The sequence below is a fragment of the Chiloscyllium plagiosum genome, chromosome 1 (genome assembly GCF_004010195.1).
Source record: "Chiloscyllium plagiosum isolate BGI_BamShark_2017 chromosome 1, ASM401019v2, whole genome shotgun sequence".
Classification (NCBI taxonomy): Eukaryota; Metazoa; Chordata; class Chondrichthyes; order Orectolobiformes; family Hemiscylliidae; genus Chiloscyllium; species Chiloscyllium plagiosum.
In genome coordinates, this window is record NC_057710.1 from 25549823 (window position 1) to 25566812 (window position 16990).

Consider the following 16990-nt stretch of genomic DNA (forward strand, 5'->3'; position numbering starts at 1 on the left):
GCTGGTAAATGGGACTTCATCAGATAGGAATGTTTGGTTGACGCAGACAAATTGGACTGAAGGGTCTATTTCCATTTTGTATGAATCTATGACTCAATGCAATTTATGACACAAAATTACATTATGACATGAGAAGTTGGCAACACCTTTTGAACTTACTTGCCATGTGGTTCCTGGCTCCAAACACTGGTTTCACCATGGTTCCCGACGCTTTAGTTGACATGAACAATGCCACCTTCAAAATTATAGAAGGTCTGAAATGCCAATTTTTGTGATGGGGCAGGCACTGTTAGGACACCTGACCCTCCCCTATCCACTGCTAATCAAAATTGTCAGCATGGGGATTGGACTCTTCAAATGGTTCTTGACCAATTTTTTGTTTGCCTGTCCAACATTCATCAGTGTTAAGACTAGAATGTCCCAATTTTGAATTTCCAAAAGACATTTGGGCTGATACCACAAAAAAAGAGGTTACACCACAAGATAAGATCCCCTATGTTGATGGCAATATATTAGCACAGGTGGAGGTCTGGCTAAATATCTGGAAACAGAGTTGGGATAAAAGGATCATTTAAAGGTTGACAAATGCTACGTAACGGAGTGCCATAGAGCAAAGTGCTTAGGCCTCAATTCTTTACAATCTACATTAAAGACTTCGATGAAAGAACAGAGTCAATAGTAGCCAAATTTGTTGGTGGAAAACTAAGTTTGAGGAAGACATTGGACCAGAGCTTCACTGCTTAATTCGAATCAGAATGAAGGCAGTTGTCCGGAAAACAGTGGCAGTAACACTGTGTAGCTGGATGCCTTGCTTTTGTTTCCACATCAGCAATATTCATGAGGATGGAGCAGAGTACGGGTCTCTAAAATCACCTAGGGCTCCTAAACAAGCTAATTAACATCATTAAAGATTTGTTAAAACTTTCCGCACTTTGTTGGAGGTGGCAGGCGTTTTGCAACTGTCAGCCTCAGACCAGCTGAGGACAGCCATAAATCAAGTTGAAGGTAAATCAGGAGTTGAAATCTTTTAGACATCCTGTGGAAAATAGTAATTGACAACCTGTACCTCTCCTCATTTTCTCTTTTCGAATATTATTCTATAATGAGCAAATCAACACGAGTTAGTTTAATTCTTTGTTCTTCAAAGCTGATAAAGACAAGACAAACCCAAGCATCATATTATAAGTTAGTGAAAGTATAGGATCGGGGTAAATTAAGAACAGGACTTTTAAATTGCAACAATGTCTTGTTTTATACAGATGTCTGGGTCAACCCATTTTTGGCAGTAGAACAAATGCACTACTACAATGAGTTATGGTGATAAACTTGCTCAGAGCCTAATATGGTATTTATATTTCAGTACGACATTTCAAATATTTTTCCCAGTTGTTATATCATTTTGTTAAATTGGGAAAATTTGTATTTACTATTTTACCACCGGTATTAATGTAACATTAATTCATAATACTTGTCACCAAGCAACAAAATACCTAAGTCATCCAAAAATGCACAAGCTAGTTCTAATTATTAGATTTCTGTTTATAGTCTGAATATAAATTTGACAATTTTACCTAAACTCTTTAGTTCAAAACTATAGATGAATTGTCTCCATAATCCAAATGCTACAATTCAGGCAAAAGATAGCTACTGTCATACCCTAAACTTCTTTTAAAGACAGTCATAGAGTCATATAGCAGGGAAACAGAGCCTTCAGTCCAAACAGTCCATGTCAATCATAATCCCAAACAATACTAGTCCCACCAGCCTGCATTTGGCCCATATTCCTCCAAACATTTCTTATTCATGCACTTATCCAAGTGTCTTTTAAACATTGTAACTATACCTGCATCAATCACTTCCTCTGGAAGTTCATTCCACACATGAACCACTCTGTAAAACAAAGTTGCCCTTCATTTTTTAAATCTTTCACCTCTCACCTTAAAAATATGGCCCCTGGTCTTGAAATTCCACCACCCTAGGGAAAATCTGCTATTCAACTTATCTATGCCCCTCATGATTTTATAAACCTCTATAAGGTCACCCCTCAACAACCATAGCAAGATTTCCCTACTTATATATTCATCCTTCTTCCATTGAAGGCCTTCTGCACTGATTTCTTTTCGTACTGTGGACTGAAAATGAGAAAAGATACTTCTTTAAACCAAGGAAACTGTGGCCGTTTTAAAAACAAATTGCTGGATCTTATTGTCAGTTATAGAATCAGGTTCCCTACAGTACTGAAACAGCCATTTGGCCCATTGATTCCACACCGACACTATGAACAGCATTCCACCCAGACCCAGCCTCCTACCACATCCCTGTAGCCTTGCATTTCTCATAGCTAACCAACCTAGCCTACACAACACTGGAAAATAAGGGGCAATTTAGCATAGCCAATCCACCTAACCTTCACATCTTTGGACTGTGGGAGGAAACTGGAGCACAGAGGAAACCCACACAGACATTGAGAGAACGTACAAACTCTATACAGACAGTTGCCCAAGTTTGAAATCGAACCTGGGTCACTGGAGCTGTCTGGTAGCAGTACTAAATCGCCGAGCCATCATGTTGTCCTTATTGAATCTACAAACTTGCCTTGTTAAAGCAATGGTATAGGCTGCTGTACACATTGGCTCCATGGGTATGTGTTCAGAGCAGTTCTGTTCAGAGACCGACTGAGTTTTCAGGGACCAGGGGTCAGAGTACTTAACATAGTAACCACTTTGTGAATGGGAAGCCTTGGACAATGAAGCAGAAACATCCAGCCTGCAATGAAAAATTACCTAAATCCCTTTCTTCTGTGTTAAGAAATAATAGAAAATCTGCTGGTAGCTATTTTCACTCTGCCATTTAAATATGCTCTCTCACTCTGAAAATTCCCTCATTGAAAGGAAAAGATTAAAAATCACTATAAGAGACAATGAAAGGACGAATCTTTAAGCAGTGATTAAAAGATTGAGAAACAATATATACATACAAATTTGTGTTCTCACTGAACAGTCAAAATGAACTGAATGAAATCAACTCATTGATTCCTGTAATCCAAACTTATGTCAAGACTGCATCACTGAATTTTCTGTTTGTTTCCAACTCATAATACCTGTGCCTTGACTTATCTCTTCATGTACCTGATCGAATGTGCATGTGATTTTTAAAAAGGGGAAGGGTTTAAGTTGCAAGGTTATAAGTTAGAACTTTATACTTTAATTAAGTTTACACTTCTTTCTTGTCATTGATTAAAAGCTATTGGCTTATAATGAATTATGATTTTACACTTTATGATCAAAAAATGGTGTGTGCATTTTTCAAATGGATTAGACTGATGAGTAGAGTAGTGTAGAATAGAATGGCTTTTTATTTGTCATTTCTACTATACAGTAAAAATGAGAGAGTGTTCCTCCAGGACTGAGGGTGTCAAACGGACAGCACAAACTATATACTTGACCACAGAATAAAGTGCGTAAGAGGTGCAAGACTCGCAAGTTACAACGTAACAGAAGAATGATAAATAACAGACATTTTTCTAGTAGCAATTCAATGTCGTGCAAAGAATTTCAGATGGGAAAGAGTCCAATTATACTATGTTAAGGAGCCTGATGGTAAGAAACTGTTGCACAGTGTGGCCTTCAGAGATCGAATGCTTCGGTATCTTCTGCCAGATGGCAGGAGGGAGAAGAGTTTGAGTGAGGGGTGTGTAGGGTCTTCCACAATGCTCTCAGCCTTGTGGATGCAGCGTTTGGTGTAAATGTCTGTAATGAAGGAAAGAGAGACCCCAATGACCTTCTCATCTGTCCTCATTATCCGTTGTAGGATCTTACGATCTGAGATGGTGCAATTCCTGAACCAGGCTGTGATGCAGCAGCTTAGGGTACTCTCAATGAACCCTCTGTAGAATGTGATGAGGAAAGGGGGATGGAGGTGGGCTTTCCTTAGCCTGCGCAGAAAGTAGAAACGCTGCTGGGCTTTCTTAGCTATGGGGAGAAAGTGAGGTCTGCAGATGCTGGAGATCAGAGCTGAAAATGTTTTGCTGGAAAAGCGCAGCAGGTCATGCAGCATCCAGGGAACAGGAGAATCGACGTTTCGGGCATAAGCCCTTCTTCAGTTCCCTGGATGCTGCCTGACCTGCTGCGCTTTTCCAGCAACACATTTTCAGCGTTTCTTAGCTATGGAGCTGGCATTGAGGATCCAGGTGAGATTCTCCACCAGGTGTACGCCAAGGAATTTGGTGCTTTTCACAATCTCCACGGGGGAGCTGTCAACGTCCTGCAGAGAGTGGTCACTCCGCGCCCTCCTGAAGTCAACAACCGTCTTTTTCATCTTGTCCACGTTCAGAGACAGACTGTTGGCTCTGCACCAGTCTGTTAGCCGCTGCACCTCCTCTGTATGCCGGCTCATCAATCATGCTGATGAGACCCACTACAGTCGTATCATCAGCGAACTTGATGATGTGATTCGAGCTGTGCATTGCTGCAAAGCAGGGTGAACAGCAGTGGACTGAGCACACAGCCCTGGGGCGCCCCTGTGCTAAGTCTGATGGTGTTGGAGATGCTGTTCCCAATCCGGACTGACTGCGGTCTCCCAGTCAAGAAGTCCAGGAACCAGTTACAAAGGGAGATATTTAGGCCCAGCAGACCCAGCTTTCCAATCAGGTGCTGAGGAACAATAGCCTTAAATGCAGAACTGAATTAGGTACATTTGGCCCATTTGGTGCTTTAATCAAATTTTTACATTTGAGACAACTCTGAGAATAGTGGGATTTGATTTCTAGCGCCCTATCCCAATGAGTCCGAACACTTCATAATTACTTAGTTAATTAGATACTATTATTTTGTTATTCATGTATAAGAACACCCAAATCTAGAATGACATAAAGCATGCTGTATTCTATATTTAGAGACTTTGCTTTTTCATTCTTCCTACTAAAGTGTCTAACGGCATTTTCCCATATTATAATTCATGTACTGAGTATTTGTCCACCTGACCTATTTTTATCTCCTCTTCTGTTCTCCTCAAAAATAGGCTTTCCATCTTCCCCTTGTATCATTTGCAAATTTGACCAAAAACACTATATCTAAGTCTTTAATGTAGATTGTAAATAGTTGAGAGCTCTGATCCCCATTGCACTCCATTAGTTATCATTTGCCAACCTGACAATGACACTGATTTATTTATCCCAAATCTTTGCTTTCTATTAATCAATCAAACTTCTGTACCTGCTAATATATTATCCCTAACACCACTAATTCTTACCCTGTGCAGAGAGTTTCCATCTTATCAAATGCCTTTTGAAGATCAAAACTATACTGAAACTACTGGTTCTCTCTATCCAAACTGTTTGTATTATCCTCAAAAGACTAACAAGTTTTCATAAAGTAATTAGCTCTGATTGACTATTATTATTTTCCACAAGCCCTGTTTCTACTTCCTTAATGTTAGACATCATCAATTTCCCAAAAATTAATGTTAGCCGAGGCGACCAAAAGTTATCTGTTCCCTGTGTTGCTGAATAGGGCATAACATTTCCAGTTTTGCAATCCACTGGCACCTGGATATATTTAAAATGAGGTAGGTAGATATTTGAAGTATTGCAGGGCTGAGGGCTATGGTGAATTGGCATGAAAGATGAAATAACTCCAGAGAGGCCGAAATCCTGTCACCAATCACCCTTTATTCACATGTGGAGAGTCCTTGACACTGATCTAGCTCCCCCACTGCCAGCTCTCAGAGTGAACTGGATGTCTGACACTCTGTTCTTATCTGTTAGCCAAAGCTTCCTGATAGACCAGTGAGCCTTACTTCTGTTGTAGGAAAGGTTTTGGAAACGATTATAAGAGATACGATATATAATCATCTAGCAAACAACAATTTGATTTCAGATAGTCAACATGGTTTCGTCAAGGGTAGGTAATGCCTCACGAACCTCATTGAGATTTTTGAGAAGCTGATCAAGCATGCAGATGAGGGTAGGGCAGTTGACGTGGTATACATGGACTTCAGTAAAGCCTCTGATAAGGTTCCACATGGTAGGCTGTTGGAGAAAATGCAGGGGGATGGAATTCAGGGAGATTTAGCAGTTTGGATTAGAAAGTGGCTTTCTGAAAGAAGGCAGCGAGTGGTGGTTGATGGAAAATATTCAGCCTGGAGTCTGGTTACTAGTGGTGTACCACAAGGATCTGTTTTGGGAACACTGCTATTTGTCATTTTTATAAGTGACTTAGATGCAGGCATAACTGGATGGATTAGTAAATTTGCAGATGGCACTAAAGTCGGTGGAGTAGTGGACAGTGTGGAAGAGTGTTACAGGTTGCAGGGGGATTTGGATAAACTGCAGAATTGGGCTGAGAGGTGGCAAATGGAGTTCAATGCAGCTAAATGTGAGGTGATTCACTTTGGGAAGAATAACAGGAAGGCAGAGTACTGGGTCAATGGAAAGATTCTTGGTAGTGTGGATGTGCAGAGGAATCTTGGAGTCCATGTACATACATCCCTAAAAGTCACCCTTCCCCACAGTTCTGGGTAGATCAGATTTAACCTGGTGCAGAGTCTTCTCCCCATTAGCAACTCTGCTGGAGGTACCCCTATAGTTGCATGAAGAGTGGTCCTACAATCAAAGTGGAACTGGGACGTTAGGTATTTTGTGAAGTTGTAGGCTGTTTCTTTAAGCCTGTCGTCAAAGTTTGGGCTGCTCCTTTTGCCAGATCATTGGATGATGGATGGGTATGGAACAATCCTTACTCAATTTCTCTGCTGGTAAACGATAGCCTGTTATCTGTGATCACTGTTTCCAGGAGTCCATGTACTGCAAAAGATGCATGCAGTTTTCCTTTCGTCAGCCCTGTGTTTGACGAATGAACTCTGTACATGTGCAACGATTTTGAGTGGGCATCCACAATGACAAAGAATATTGAGCCCATGAAAGGACGTGCATAGTCAATGTGAAACCAAATCCAGGGTTGACCTAGCCATTCTCACAACGGGTGAGGTGCTAATAGTAATTTCTTTCCTTGTTGGCCCTCTGGGCACTGCCTCACCAAAGCGGCTATGTCTGCATCCAATCCTGACCACTAGACGTAACTTGTTAACAGTATCTTCATTTTGGAAACCCCTGGATGGCCCTATTGAAGTTAAGCCAGTATCTGAAGGTGACCTTTGCTTGGGGCAATCACTCTTGAGCCCCATAATAATATGCCATCCTCTACTATGATCTGGTCTCTCCACGTCCAAAAAGATTTCAGTTCTGGCTGTGATGCCTTTTGGTTTCCCCCATCACACCAGCTGTTTCAGTTTTGCTAGGACCAGATCTTTCTGTCTCCAAAGTCTGATATTGTCAGCTGTGACTGAAAGTGCATCCAGAAAATTTCAAACCATTATAGACTCTTCCAGCGGCAGAACCACCAGTGATGTATCTGCCAGTGGTATGTGGTGAAATGCATCCATATTTGCTACTTGGCCTCCTGGATGGTGTGAGAGAATCAACGTTTCGGGCATAAGCCCTTCTTATGCCTGAAACGTCGATTCTCCTGCTCCTTGGATGCTGCCTGACCTGCTGCGCTTTTCCAGCTCTTTTCAGCTCTGATCTCCAGCATCTGCAGTCCTCACTTTCTCCTCCTGGATAGTGTTCCGACTTCTAATTATATGCACTTAGAATTACAGGTGAAAGTGAGGACTGCAGATGCTGGAGATTAGAGTTGAGAGTGTGGTGCTGGAAAAGCACAGCAAGTCAGGCAGCATCCAAGGAACAGGAGAGTCAACATTTCAGGTAAAAGTCCTTCATCAGGAATGAGGCTGGGAGCTGAGAGGGTGGTGAGATTTTATGTCGACTCTCCTGCCTCTCAGATACTGCCTGACCTGCTGTGCTTTTCCAGCACCACACTTTCGACTTAAAATTACAGCCCACTGCTGAATTTGGCCGGAAGCTATGAGTGGTACTGCCCTGTCCTCTTTTAAGTAGACCTGGTAGGGGTTTGTGGTCCATTATTATTACAAATTTACATCTGTAAAAGCACTGGTGGAACTTCCTGACTCCAAGTATGACTAGTAAACTATCCTTCACTATCTGAGCATATTTATGCTCAGCACTAGCCAAAGTCCAAGATGCATAGACTATTTTGGCGTTCCTCTCCACTGAGCCACCTATGAGCTAATATTAATCCAATGCCGTAAGGGGAGGCATCGCATGGGATCTTGCGTGGGATCACAGTACGCCAACACCTGAGAGGATGATAGCTGTTTCCTCACTTCATTGAAAGCTATGGCTTGGCTACGTGAATATTCCAGACTGAACATTGTTTAGGAGTTGATGCAAAGGTGCAAGGATGGAAGTCAGATTACGTTTGAACTTTCTGTAAAAGTTCACCAGGCCAAGAAAAGAACTAAATTCTGCTACAGACATGGGATTGGGGCACCTTTGATTACCCTTACTTTATCTTCCAATAGGTGTAATCTGGTTTTGTTGACCCCGTAGCCAAGTAGGTCATTTCAGGTGCCTAGAACTCACGCCTGGGAAAAGCATATAAGGTCCATGTCTAGGTTCTCTAAGTGCTCCTTATCCATCTTCTCTATTATTAGCATGTCATCTAGATAAATGGCAACCTGTAAAATGCTCTCCATCATCCACTGAAAGATTGCACAGGCTGACAATACCCCAAATAGAAATCTTCTATGTTGGTACAAACCCTTTTGAGTATTAATTGTGGCATACTTCTGGGAATCCTCATCTAACCGCAATTCTAAGTATGCATGACTCATGTTTCGCTTCATGAAGGACAGCTCCCCCTACCAGCTTTGCACACAAGTCCTTTCTATGAGGGTTTTGGTATTTATCCAGCTGTGAAGAGCTGTTTACTGCTTGTTTGAAATCCCGACAAAAGCGAACTGACCAATCAGGCTGATGAACAGTGCTGCCCATTCCGCAACCTGCACTGGTTTGTTGATTCCCTCTCTTTCCAACCTCCTTATTTCTGCCTCTACTTTTGCCCATAAGGCAAATGGCAGTGAGCAGGCTGTGCAGAACCTTGGAATTGCTTTCTGGCTGACATGCAATGTAACCTTAGCTCCTTTGGTAGTTCTTAGATCCTCCTGAGAAATTTCCAGGTATTTAATTAAGACTTCACTTAGGCAGCCATTTTCTAATCGAAAAATATTGAACTAATTTAGGTGGATCTTTCTCAATCAACTTTACCCCATCAAGCTTGGGCCCCAGTCTTTTATTACTGGTAACTAAACCAGCTGCTTCTCGTAAGAGACTGGAACTGAAGTTATATCCTTAAACTGTAAAGGTTACCCAGTCATGGTTCTCAGTCTAGCTGAGGTCTTGCGCAAAATTTGGAGTCCAGAGCAAATTTTATTAAAGACCGGTGGTGACCTCCATTAGAACCGGGTGACCATTTAATCAGACGTTTATTTTGATTGGTTCTGATTTGGATCTCGCTAGATAATTTAAATGTTCCAAACTAGGACTTTCCAGGATGCGCACTTTCCTGGATACCAGCCTTTTAGTTCTCTTACTCAATTTAGGTCTAGTGGGACTCTTTTGCTGTCTCGAATCCACATCCATCAGCACTCGATGGGCTGTAGGCCTGATTCCTGAAGAAAACTTTAACCTTTTGGAAGGCTTGGCTTTGATTTGGGTTTTGTTGGGGGTTGATCTAGAGTCCTCTGTTCAGGATATGTCCTAAGTAAGCCTATGCAATTGCCTTAATTCAAGTGGTGTCTCCCAAGCTCAGACGTACTGGCAAGGGTGTCCACTTCCATTGAAATGCGTTTTAATTTATATGCTCCATTTGCCACATTTTCCAGTGATAAGCCAGTTATGGTGCCTGTTTCCAGTTGGGCTTCAGCTAGTAGGCACTTTTGCATGGTTACATCATTAATCCCACCGACCAAATGGACTTTCAGCATCTCAATAAGAGTAAAACCAAAGTCACATGTCTCTGCCAGTCATCTTAACCTTGTCAAAAATCCCAATACAGATTCACCGGGTTCTTGGATTGCCGTGTAAAACTGATAGTGTCTCAAAGTTAGATGAGGCTTGGGGTCATAATATTCCTTTACTAAATCTGTTAACTCTTGAAAGCTTTTAATATTTTGTGCCTCAAGGAAAGTTAGGCTCCTAATGACAAAAAAAAGCTGTGGATTCATAAGCTGTCAGGAGAATTACTCATTGCTTTTCATTTGCCCCAATGTCACTTGCCCGGAAAATCATAGAATCGTAGAATCACTACAGTGTGGAAGCAGGCCATTTGGCTCATTGACTCCATACCGACCATTCGAATAGCATCCCATCCAGTCCAACACTGTCCCTGCAACCTTGCACTTCCCACGACTCATCCACCTAACCTGCAAATACCTGGACACTATGGGCAATTTACAATGGCCAATCCACTAACCTGCATACCTTTGGACTGTGGGAGGAAACTGGAGCAACCAGCGGAAACCCACACAGACCCTGGGAGAATGTGCAAACCTCACACAGTCACCTGAGGGTGGAATCGAACCTGAGGGTGGGTCTTTAGTGCTGTGAAGCAGCAGTGCTCATGGGAATAATGGATTCTTTCCACATACTGGGCCCAGTCTTCGATGGTAGGATCATAGAACATAGAACAATACAGCGCAGAACAGGCCCTTCGGCCCTCCATGTTGCGCCGACCTGAGAACTATTCTCAGCTTGTCCCCCTAAACTATCCCAAAATTATCCATGTGCTTATCTAAGGATTGGATAAAACTCCCTAATGCGAGTCAATCTTCCCAAATAATGTAATGATATCAGAAATACTTACCCCAACTCACAGATGACTGTCATGAGCAAATTTCTTCAGGAACAGAAATGGTGGCTGTGAGGTGTTCCATGAGCCGCACCTGGCTTCCCAAATTGGGGCTGTTAATCAGGAGCCTGGCTAACAGATACAAACAGGAGTGTCAGACATCCTGTTCATCTTGACAGCTGGCTCTGAGGGGGCTCGATCAGTGTCATGACTTTCCACATGTAAATAAAGGGTGACTTGAAGATGGGATACTGACCTCTGTGGAGTTATTTCAGTGGCAATGGGAGTTGTGCCTCAAGTCTGCAGACCAAGGTAGACAAATAGGAGGCAGCAAGTCTGCAAACCAGCAGCAATACCTTGCCAGCTCCGCTCCTGAAGAAATTTGCTCGTGACAGTCATCTTTGAGTTGGAATAAGCATTTCTGGCATTGTGCCGTTATTTGAGCATTTATGGCATTGTGCGGTTATTTGGGAAACTTGACTCATTTGAATTCTTTAAAGTTTGCGACACACATAGGCAGGTTGGTTAAAAAAGCTTGCCTTCATTGCTCAGTCCTTAGAGTATAGGAGTTGGGACATTATGTTGAGGTTGTACAGGACTTTGGGAATATTGTGTCCAGTTCTGGTCACCCAGCTATGGGAAGGATATTAGCAAACTGGAGCGGGTTCAGAAGACAGATTTACCACAATGTTGCTGGATATGGACGATATGAGTTCTAAAGAAAGGCTGGATAGGCTGGGACTTTTTTCACTGGAGCATAGGAGGTTGAAAGATGACCAGACAAAAGTCTATAAAATAATGAGAGGTATAGATAGAGTTGATGGTAGTTGTCTTTTCCCTAAGATGAGGAATTTCGAGACTAGGGGCACATTTTTAAGATGAGAGGACAGAGATTTTAAAAAGACATAAGAGGCAAATGTTCTACACAGAGGGCGGTTTGAGTGTGGAATGAATCTCCTGAGGAAGTGGTGGATGTGGGTACAATTACAATATTGAAAAGACATTTGAATTGATACATAGAAAAGGTTTGGAGGGATACAAGCCAGGATCCGGCAGGTGGGACTAGTCATAGAGTCATAGAGATGTACAGCATGGAAACAGACCCTTCGGTCCAACCCATCCATGCTGACCAGATATCCCAACCCAATCTAGTCCCACCTGCCAGCACCCGGCCCATATCCCTCCAAACCCTTCGTATTCATATACCCATCCAAATGCCTCTTAAATGTTGCAATTGTACCAGCCTCCACCACATCTAGTTGGACCAAAGGGTTTATTTCCGTGCTGAGTGACTCTATGACCTCATTACAATCACTACAAAAGAGGAGCTGGGGCCTTTAGGCAGATCAGCCATGAACTCATAGAATAGTGGGGCATGTTTGAAGAGCTGAATGGCTTACTCCTGCTCTTACTTCTTAAGTTCTTTCCAGAATCTAGGGAATTTGGGAACAGAAACGGATTGCATTCACTACTTTTATCATAGACTGCAGGTGATCAGATTCAAGGGAACTATCAGTCTTTAAGACTCTGAGTTTCTACTTATTCCTGAGTAAAGTTCCTCCTACCCTTTTGCCCCCTGATTTTTGACTGTTATTGAGATGCTTTCAGTGAGCTTTGCTGTAAAAACAGATACAAAGTATTTTTCAAGGTCTCTGTTATTTTCTTGTTTCACAATAACAGTTCTCTCAACTTTAGCTCTTCACATTTTAAACATTTAAGTCTCAGTTTCTTTCTATGCTAAGATTATTGCATTTCTTGCTAGTTTTTTCTCATAATCTACTTTCTCCTTCAATTTTTAAGTGATCCTGTGTTGACTTCTAAAGCTTTCCTAATTTTCTGGATTATCATAAATCTTCATTACATTGTCTTTTATTTTAATTTGCTAGCATTCTTAGCTTCCTTAGTCAGTCACACATATTTCATCCTTCTCAAAAATAATTCCATTATGCTTTTTATTTTTGAAGGTGGCATTATAGCTAGTCAAACTATTAAAATAATTCAGCATTTATCTGCTTTCTTATCCAATATATATAAATACATACATTAATTGTACACTTTGGTCAAATAATAAGTAGAAAATGAAAAATGACACTTGCTCATGAGAAGGTTTGACATGGTTACGAGAGGCCTTGAGATGGATGACTGCGATGAAGACTGTGTTGGAGGATAGGATTGTACATTTCTATAACTTGATGTGTCCCGGGATCTTCCTTCCCCTTGACTCAGAACAGCAGATGACCGGGAGCCTGAAAGCCCAATTTGTTGCACTGGTGTTGAGAGACCTGAGGTCCTTTAAGTAGAGGTGATAAAACACAACTGTGATTTCTCTCTCAATTGTCATTAACATAGCATAACTGTTCACTGAAAACATGTGACAAAAGTCTGTAGTTTTTTTTTAAAGTCTTCATTGCACTTTTTCTATTTCTGAACTCTACTAACACTGTTGTAAATTGAATGAATTTTTGTTTTTTTCATTTCAGACAAGAAGAAATTAGAGTCCCAATTTTCAGACAAGAACCTGGAGGTCTTGGTGGGCGGGTTACAGTCCAAGGGCACTAACTAAGTCAGTGTTGTGTCCATGGTCTAGCAAAATGCCCAGCAATGCAAGAAGATGCTCTGCCAAGTTAAGTTATCTACACTCCACAAATTCATATTCACTCTATCTCCAACCTGCATCCACCTCCTGTTCTATTGCTCTAATGCATGCAACATTTTCCTTTACTTGTTCTAAGCCAACTCAACCCCCGCATTACTAACCCTCCATGCCTCCTTCTCACTCACACAGGATATTTCATCCAATTCCTCCTTTTGCAACAGCACTTACAGCTGTGTCAACCATTCCACCATACCCAATTCCTCCCTTTCTCTCATGACAGGGGAGGACATCTATAATAGGACCGATAAGCCAGGATGAGTGGCAGGCTGCTGGTTATTCATCTGTTCACCTCTTACAAGGAGAGGCATTTAGCCCTGACAAACAAAGTCAGTGACTTCTACTGTGGAGATGCTAAAATCTCCATGTCCCAGCAACGAGTTAAGATATAGTATTAATTGTTGCGCTACTCTCCCATTATCCTATAACTTGGTTACAATGCTTCCTTTCTTTTGTCTCCTGTGGGAAACAGTGGTATGTTCACCATGGTCAAGAGGGACTCCCGCAAGACATGCTCTAATCCATTTCTGAAGAAAAAATACAGATGCTTCTAAGGATGCACCTCAGTGAAGATTTTATTTGGATTAGATTCAGGAACACCTGCTCGTGAGCACCTCACTGCTGTATCTCCACAGTAAGCTGAGGGAAAAAGACCCAAGTCACAGCTCTCAGAGGACAGCTGGAGACCAGGCAGGAGAGAATCTCATGGGCAATTAGTGCACAAGGAATTACAGGAGCAGCAGGCAGGTTTGGCTGGGGCATTGGGCAGTTTAACACTGAGGCTGCAAGTCTGAAGCAATGCAATTAGGATCCTGCTACCTCAGGAATGTAAGTATCTGGCTGCCTCTATAGTCAAGGTGCTGACTGCCATGAAAAGCCAGGTCCAGCAGTCTTAGAGTCTAGCAAATCACACAGACCTGCACTCGATGGCTCCAGCAATGTGGCAAGGCAACAGAGTTACAAGAGATCTTGACCTCACTCGAAGTACCCCTTCCTCACAAGGAGACAGGATGGTGCCAGTAGGCATCCAATCAGAGAAAGAACCACACACACTGGCCCCTCAGAAGTATCCTCTTAGGTCACTCCAGAGGCAATCAGGTTTTCAACCTTTGCCCTGCTTGCCTGTAGGAACTCAGGCCAAAGAGGGTGCATATGCCTCTGGGCAGTACACATTCAGCATGTCTGAATCCAACAGACAAATAAGTCTCTGAGGCCGCTTGACCATACTTCCATGGTCAAAGGGCTTCACTAAAGTGTAGACTCGCTCCAAACCAGCTGCCGAACTCAGGAATGTAGTGAGACACAGTAGGAGGGAATGAAGCCAAAGTCTTTTGAGGGAGCATAGGTGGCATAGGTGACATTACATTGTAAATAATTTTTCACATTTTAAGTATGTTCTCTTTTCACCATTAGCTGTGCATGTAAGTCTCTGTCTAGCCACAACTGTAAGATTGAAGGTTCACAGTCCATCCATTCTAATCACAACACAATATTCATTGGTGTAAGGTATGAAGTGAGCAGTTCCTGTACCATGCACAGGCAATGGTTAAATGGCAGGTCTTCTCTACTTTGACAGTTCCAGCTTTCCAGTTAGACAAACAACACTATTGCATTCACTCGTTATCTTACATTACATGGTCTGATGTATATGTAGCAAAGATTTGGACTGCACACAGTAGGCCTAAAGTTCACAAAATATGTATCACTCATAGGTTAAGTTCCTGTGGAATGGTATTACCTTTTGAAGGGCCTCAGATTGCTTAAAATTAAATCACCATCACAGAATGAAACATTTACACCACATACTCCCAGATCTCAGCCATTTTTATCTCTATTGTACACTTGTTATTTACAGCATGATGGAAGGCAATGGCAGTTGCTCCTCAAACAGTGAATCTATGCTCAGCCTCTCCATCTTGTGAATTCCCAAACAATCCCATTCCTGGTAGCCCTCTTTGTCAACCCCACGTTTCGCGACATCCTCATCCAATCTATTGATGTTTTCATCTGTCTACTTTACTCTCCAGCGCCAAGCATATCAAGTATTGAGTAAATATGCTAAGTCTAGTAGTGAACAGCCCGCCCCACCGTGGAAGCCAAGGTTCAGCTCACAGTGGATGGACCCCATCTTCCCCATATGGTCTCTTTCTCCCCCATGAGCAATCAGCTCTCCTGCTTATATATTGAGTTGCCCTCCATTCAGCACTGTAATCCTCTCAACAAGTCAACATTCTGACCACAATCTGCACAAGTGAGATCATGTGACTCCATCCTGCAGCAATAGCTTCTGATTAAAGGCCCACTTTGAAATTTAGTGGCGAGACCCCCAGCACTATAGTTGACTCACTACCTTGACCAACTTAGGCAGACAGCAATGAATGATGAATGACCAGAACTCTTACTGGTATCTTTTCAACTTCTTGAATGTGTTCCCAGGACTCTTTAGATGGCTTGCACCGGGATCCATGCGACTGTCTGTGACCACGCCGCTGAGTGCAAAGATATAGACCACTGATTGCCCTGATTATGTCCAAACTCCTGGACAGATACTGGAGGCTGCTCTTTTCAGTTCTGGTCACTACACTACCAGAAGGATGTGGATACTTTGGACAGAATGCAGAGAAAGTTTACCACAATGTTGCATGGTCTGGAGGGTTTTGGTATGAGAAGAGGTTGGATAAACTTGGATCGCTTTTGTTGAAAAGACAGAGGCTGAGGGGCAACCTCATAGAGGTCTACAAAATTATGAGAGGCATAGATAGGGTGGATAGTCAGAGGTTTTTTCCCAGGGTCGAAAGGTCAACTACAAGAATCCACAGGTTCAAAGTGAAAAGGGGAAAGGTTAAAGAGAAGTGCAGGGAAAGTTTTTCACATAGAGGATGGTGGGTGCCTGGAATGCACTGCCAGTGGAGTTGGTTGAAGTAGGCACGTTAGGTCTAGGAAGAGGAGGGAGGTGTCAGAGATGGTCCAGGTAAATTTAAGGTCAGGGTGGAATGTGTTGGTGAAGTTGATGAATTGCTCAACCTCCTCGCGGGAGCACGAGGTGGCGCCAATGCAATCATCAACGTAACGGAGGAAGAGGTGGGGAGTGGTGCCGGTGTAATTACGGAAGACGGACTGTTCTACATAGCCAACAAAGAGACAGGCATAGCTGGGGCCCATAAGGGTGCCCATGGCTACCCCTTTGGTCTGGAGGAAGTGGGAGGATTCAAAGGAGAAATTGTTAAGGGTGAGGACCAAACGAATGAGAGTGTCGGTGGAGGGGTACAGTTGGGAACGTCTGGAGAGGAAAAAACGGAGGGCTTGGAGGCCCTGGCCATGGCCCTCCAACTCATCTCATCCACATCCCGCACCTCCGCCCTCAGACCCAACCCCTCCAACCGCAACAAGGACAGAACGCCCCTGGTGCCCACCTTCCACCCTACCAACCTTCGCATAAACCAAACCATCCGCCGACATTTCCGCCACCTCCAAACAGACACCACCACCAGGGATATATTTCCCTCCCCACACCTTTCCGCCTTCCGCAAAGACCGTTCCCTCCGTGACTACCTGGTCAGGCCCACGCCCCCCT

The 16990-nt window shown here is 42.8% G+C and overlaps 1 protein-coding gene across 1 annotated transcript in view; it reads right to left on the reverse strand.

The window, feature by feature from the left end:
* Positions 1-4430: 4430 nt before the first annotated feature.
* The window catches only part of LOC122563207 (probable E3 SUMO-protein ligase RNF212), a 109947-nt gene continuing 97387 nt past the window's right edge, over positions 4431-16990 (reverse strand). The window contains exons 13-14 of the mRNA XM_043717158.1: positions 12885-13053; positions 4431-4652 (exon numbers count right to left, since the gene is read on the reverse strand). Of these exons, the coding sequence (XP_043573093.1) occupies positions 4431-4652; positions 12885-13053 (391 nt within the window). The remainder of the gene's footprint in view (positions 4653-12884; positions 13054-16990) is intronic.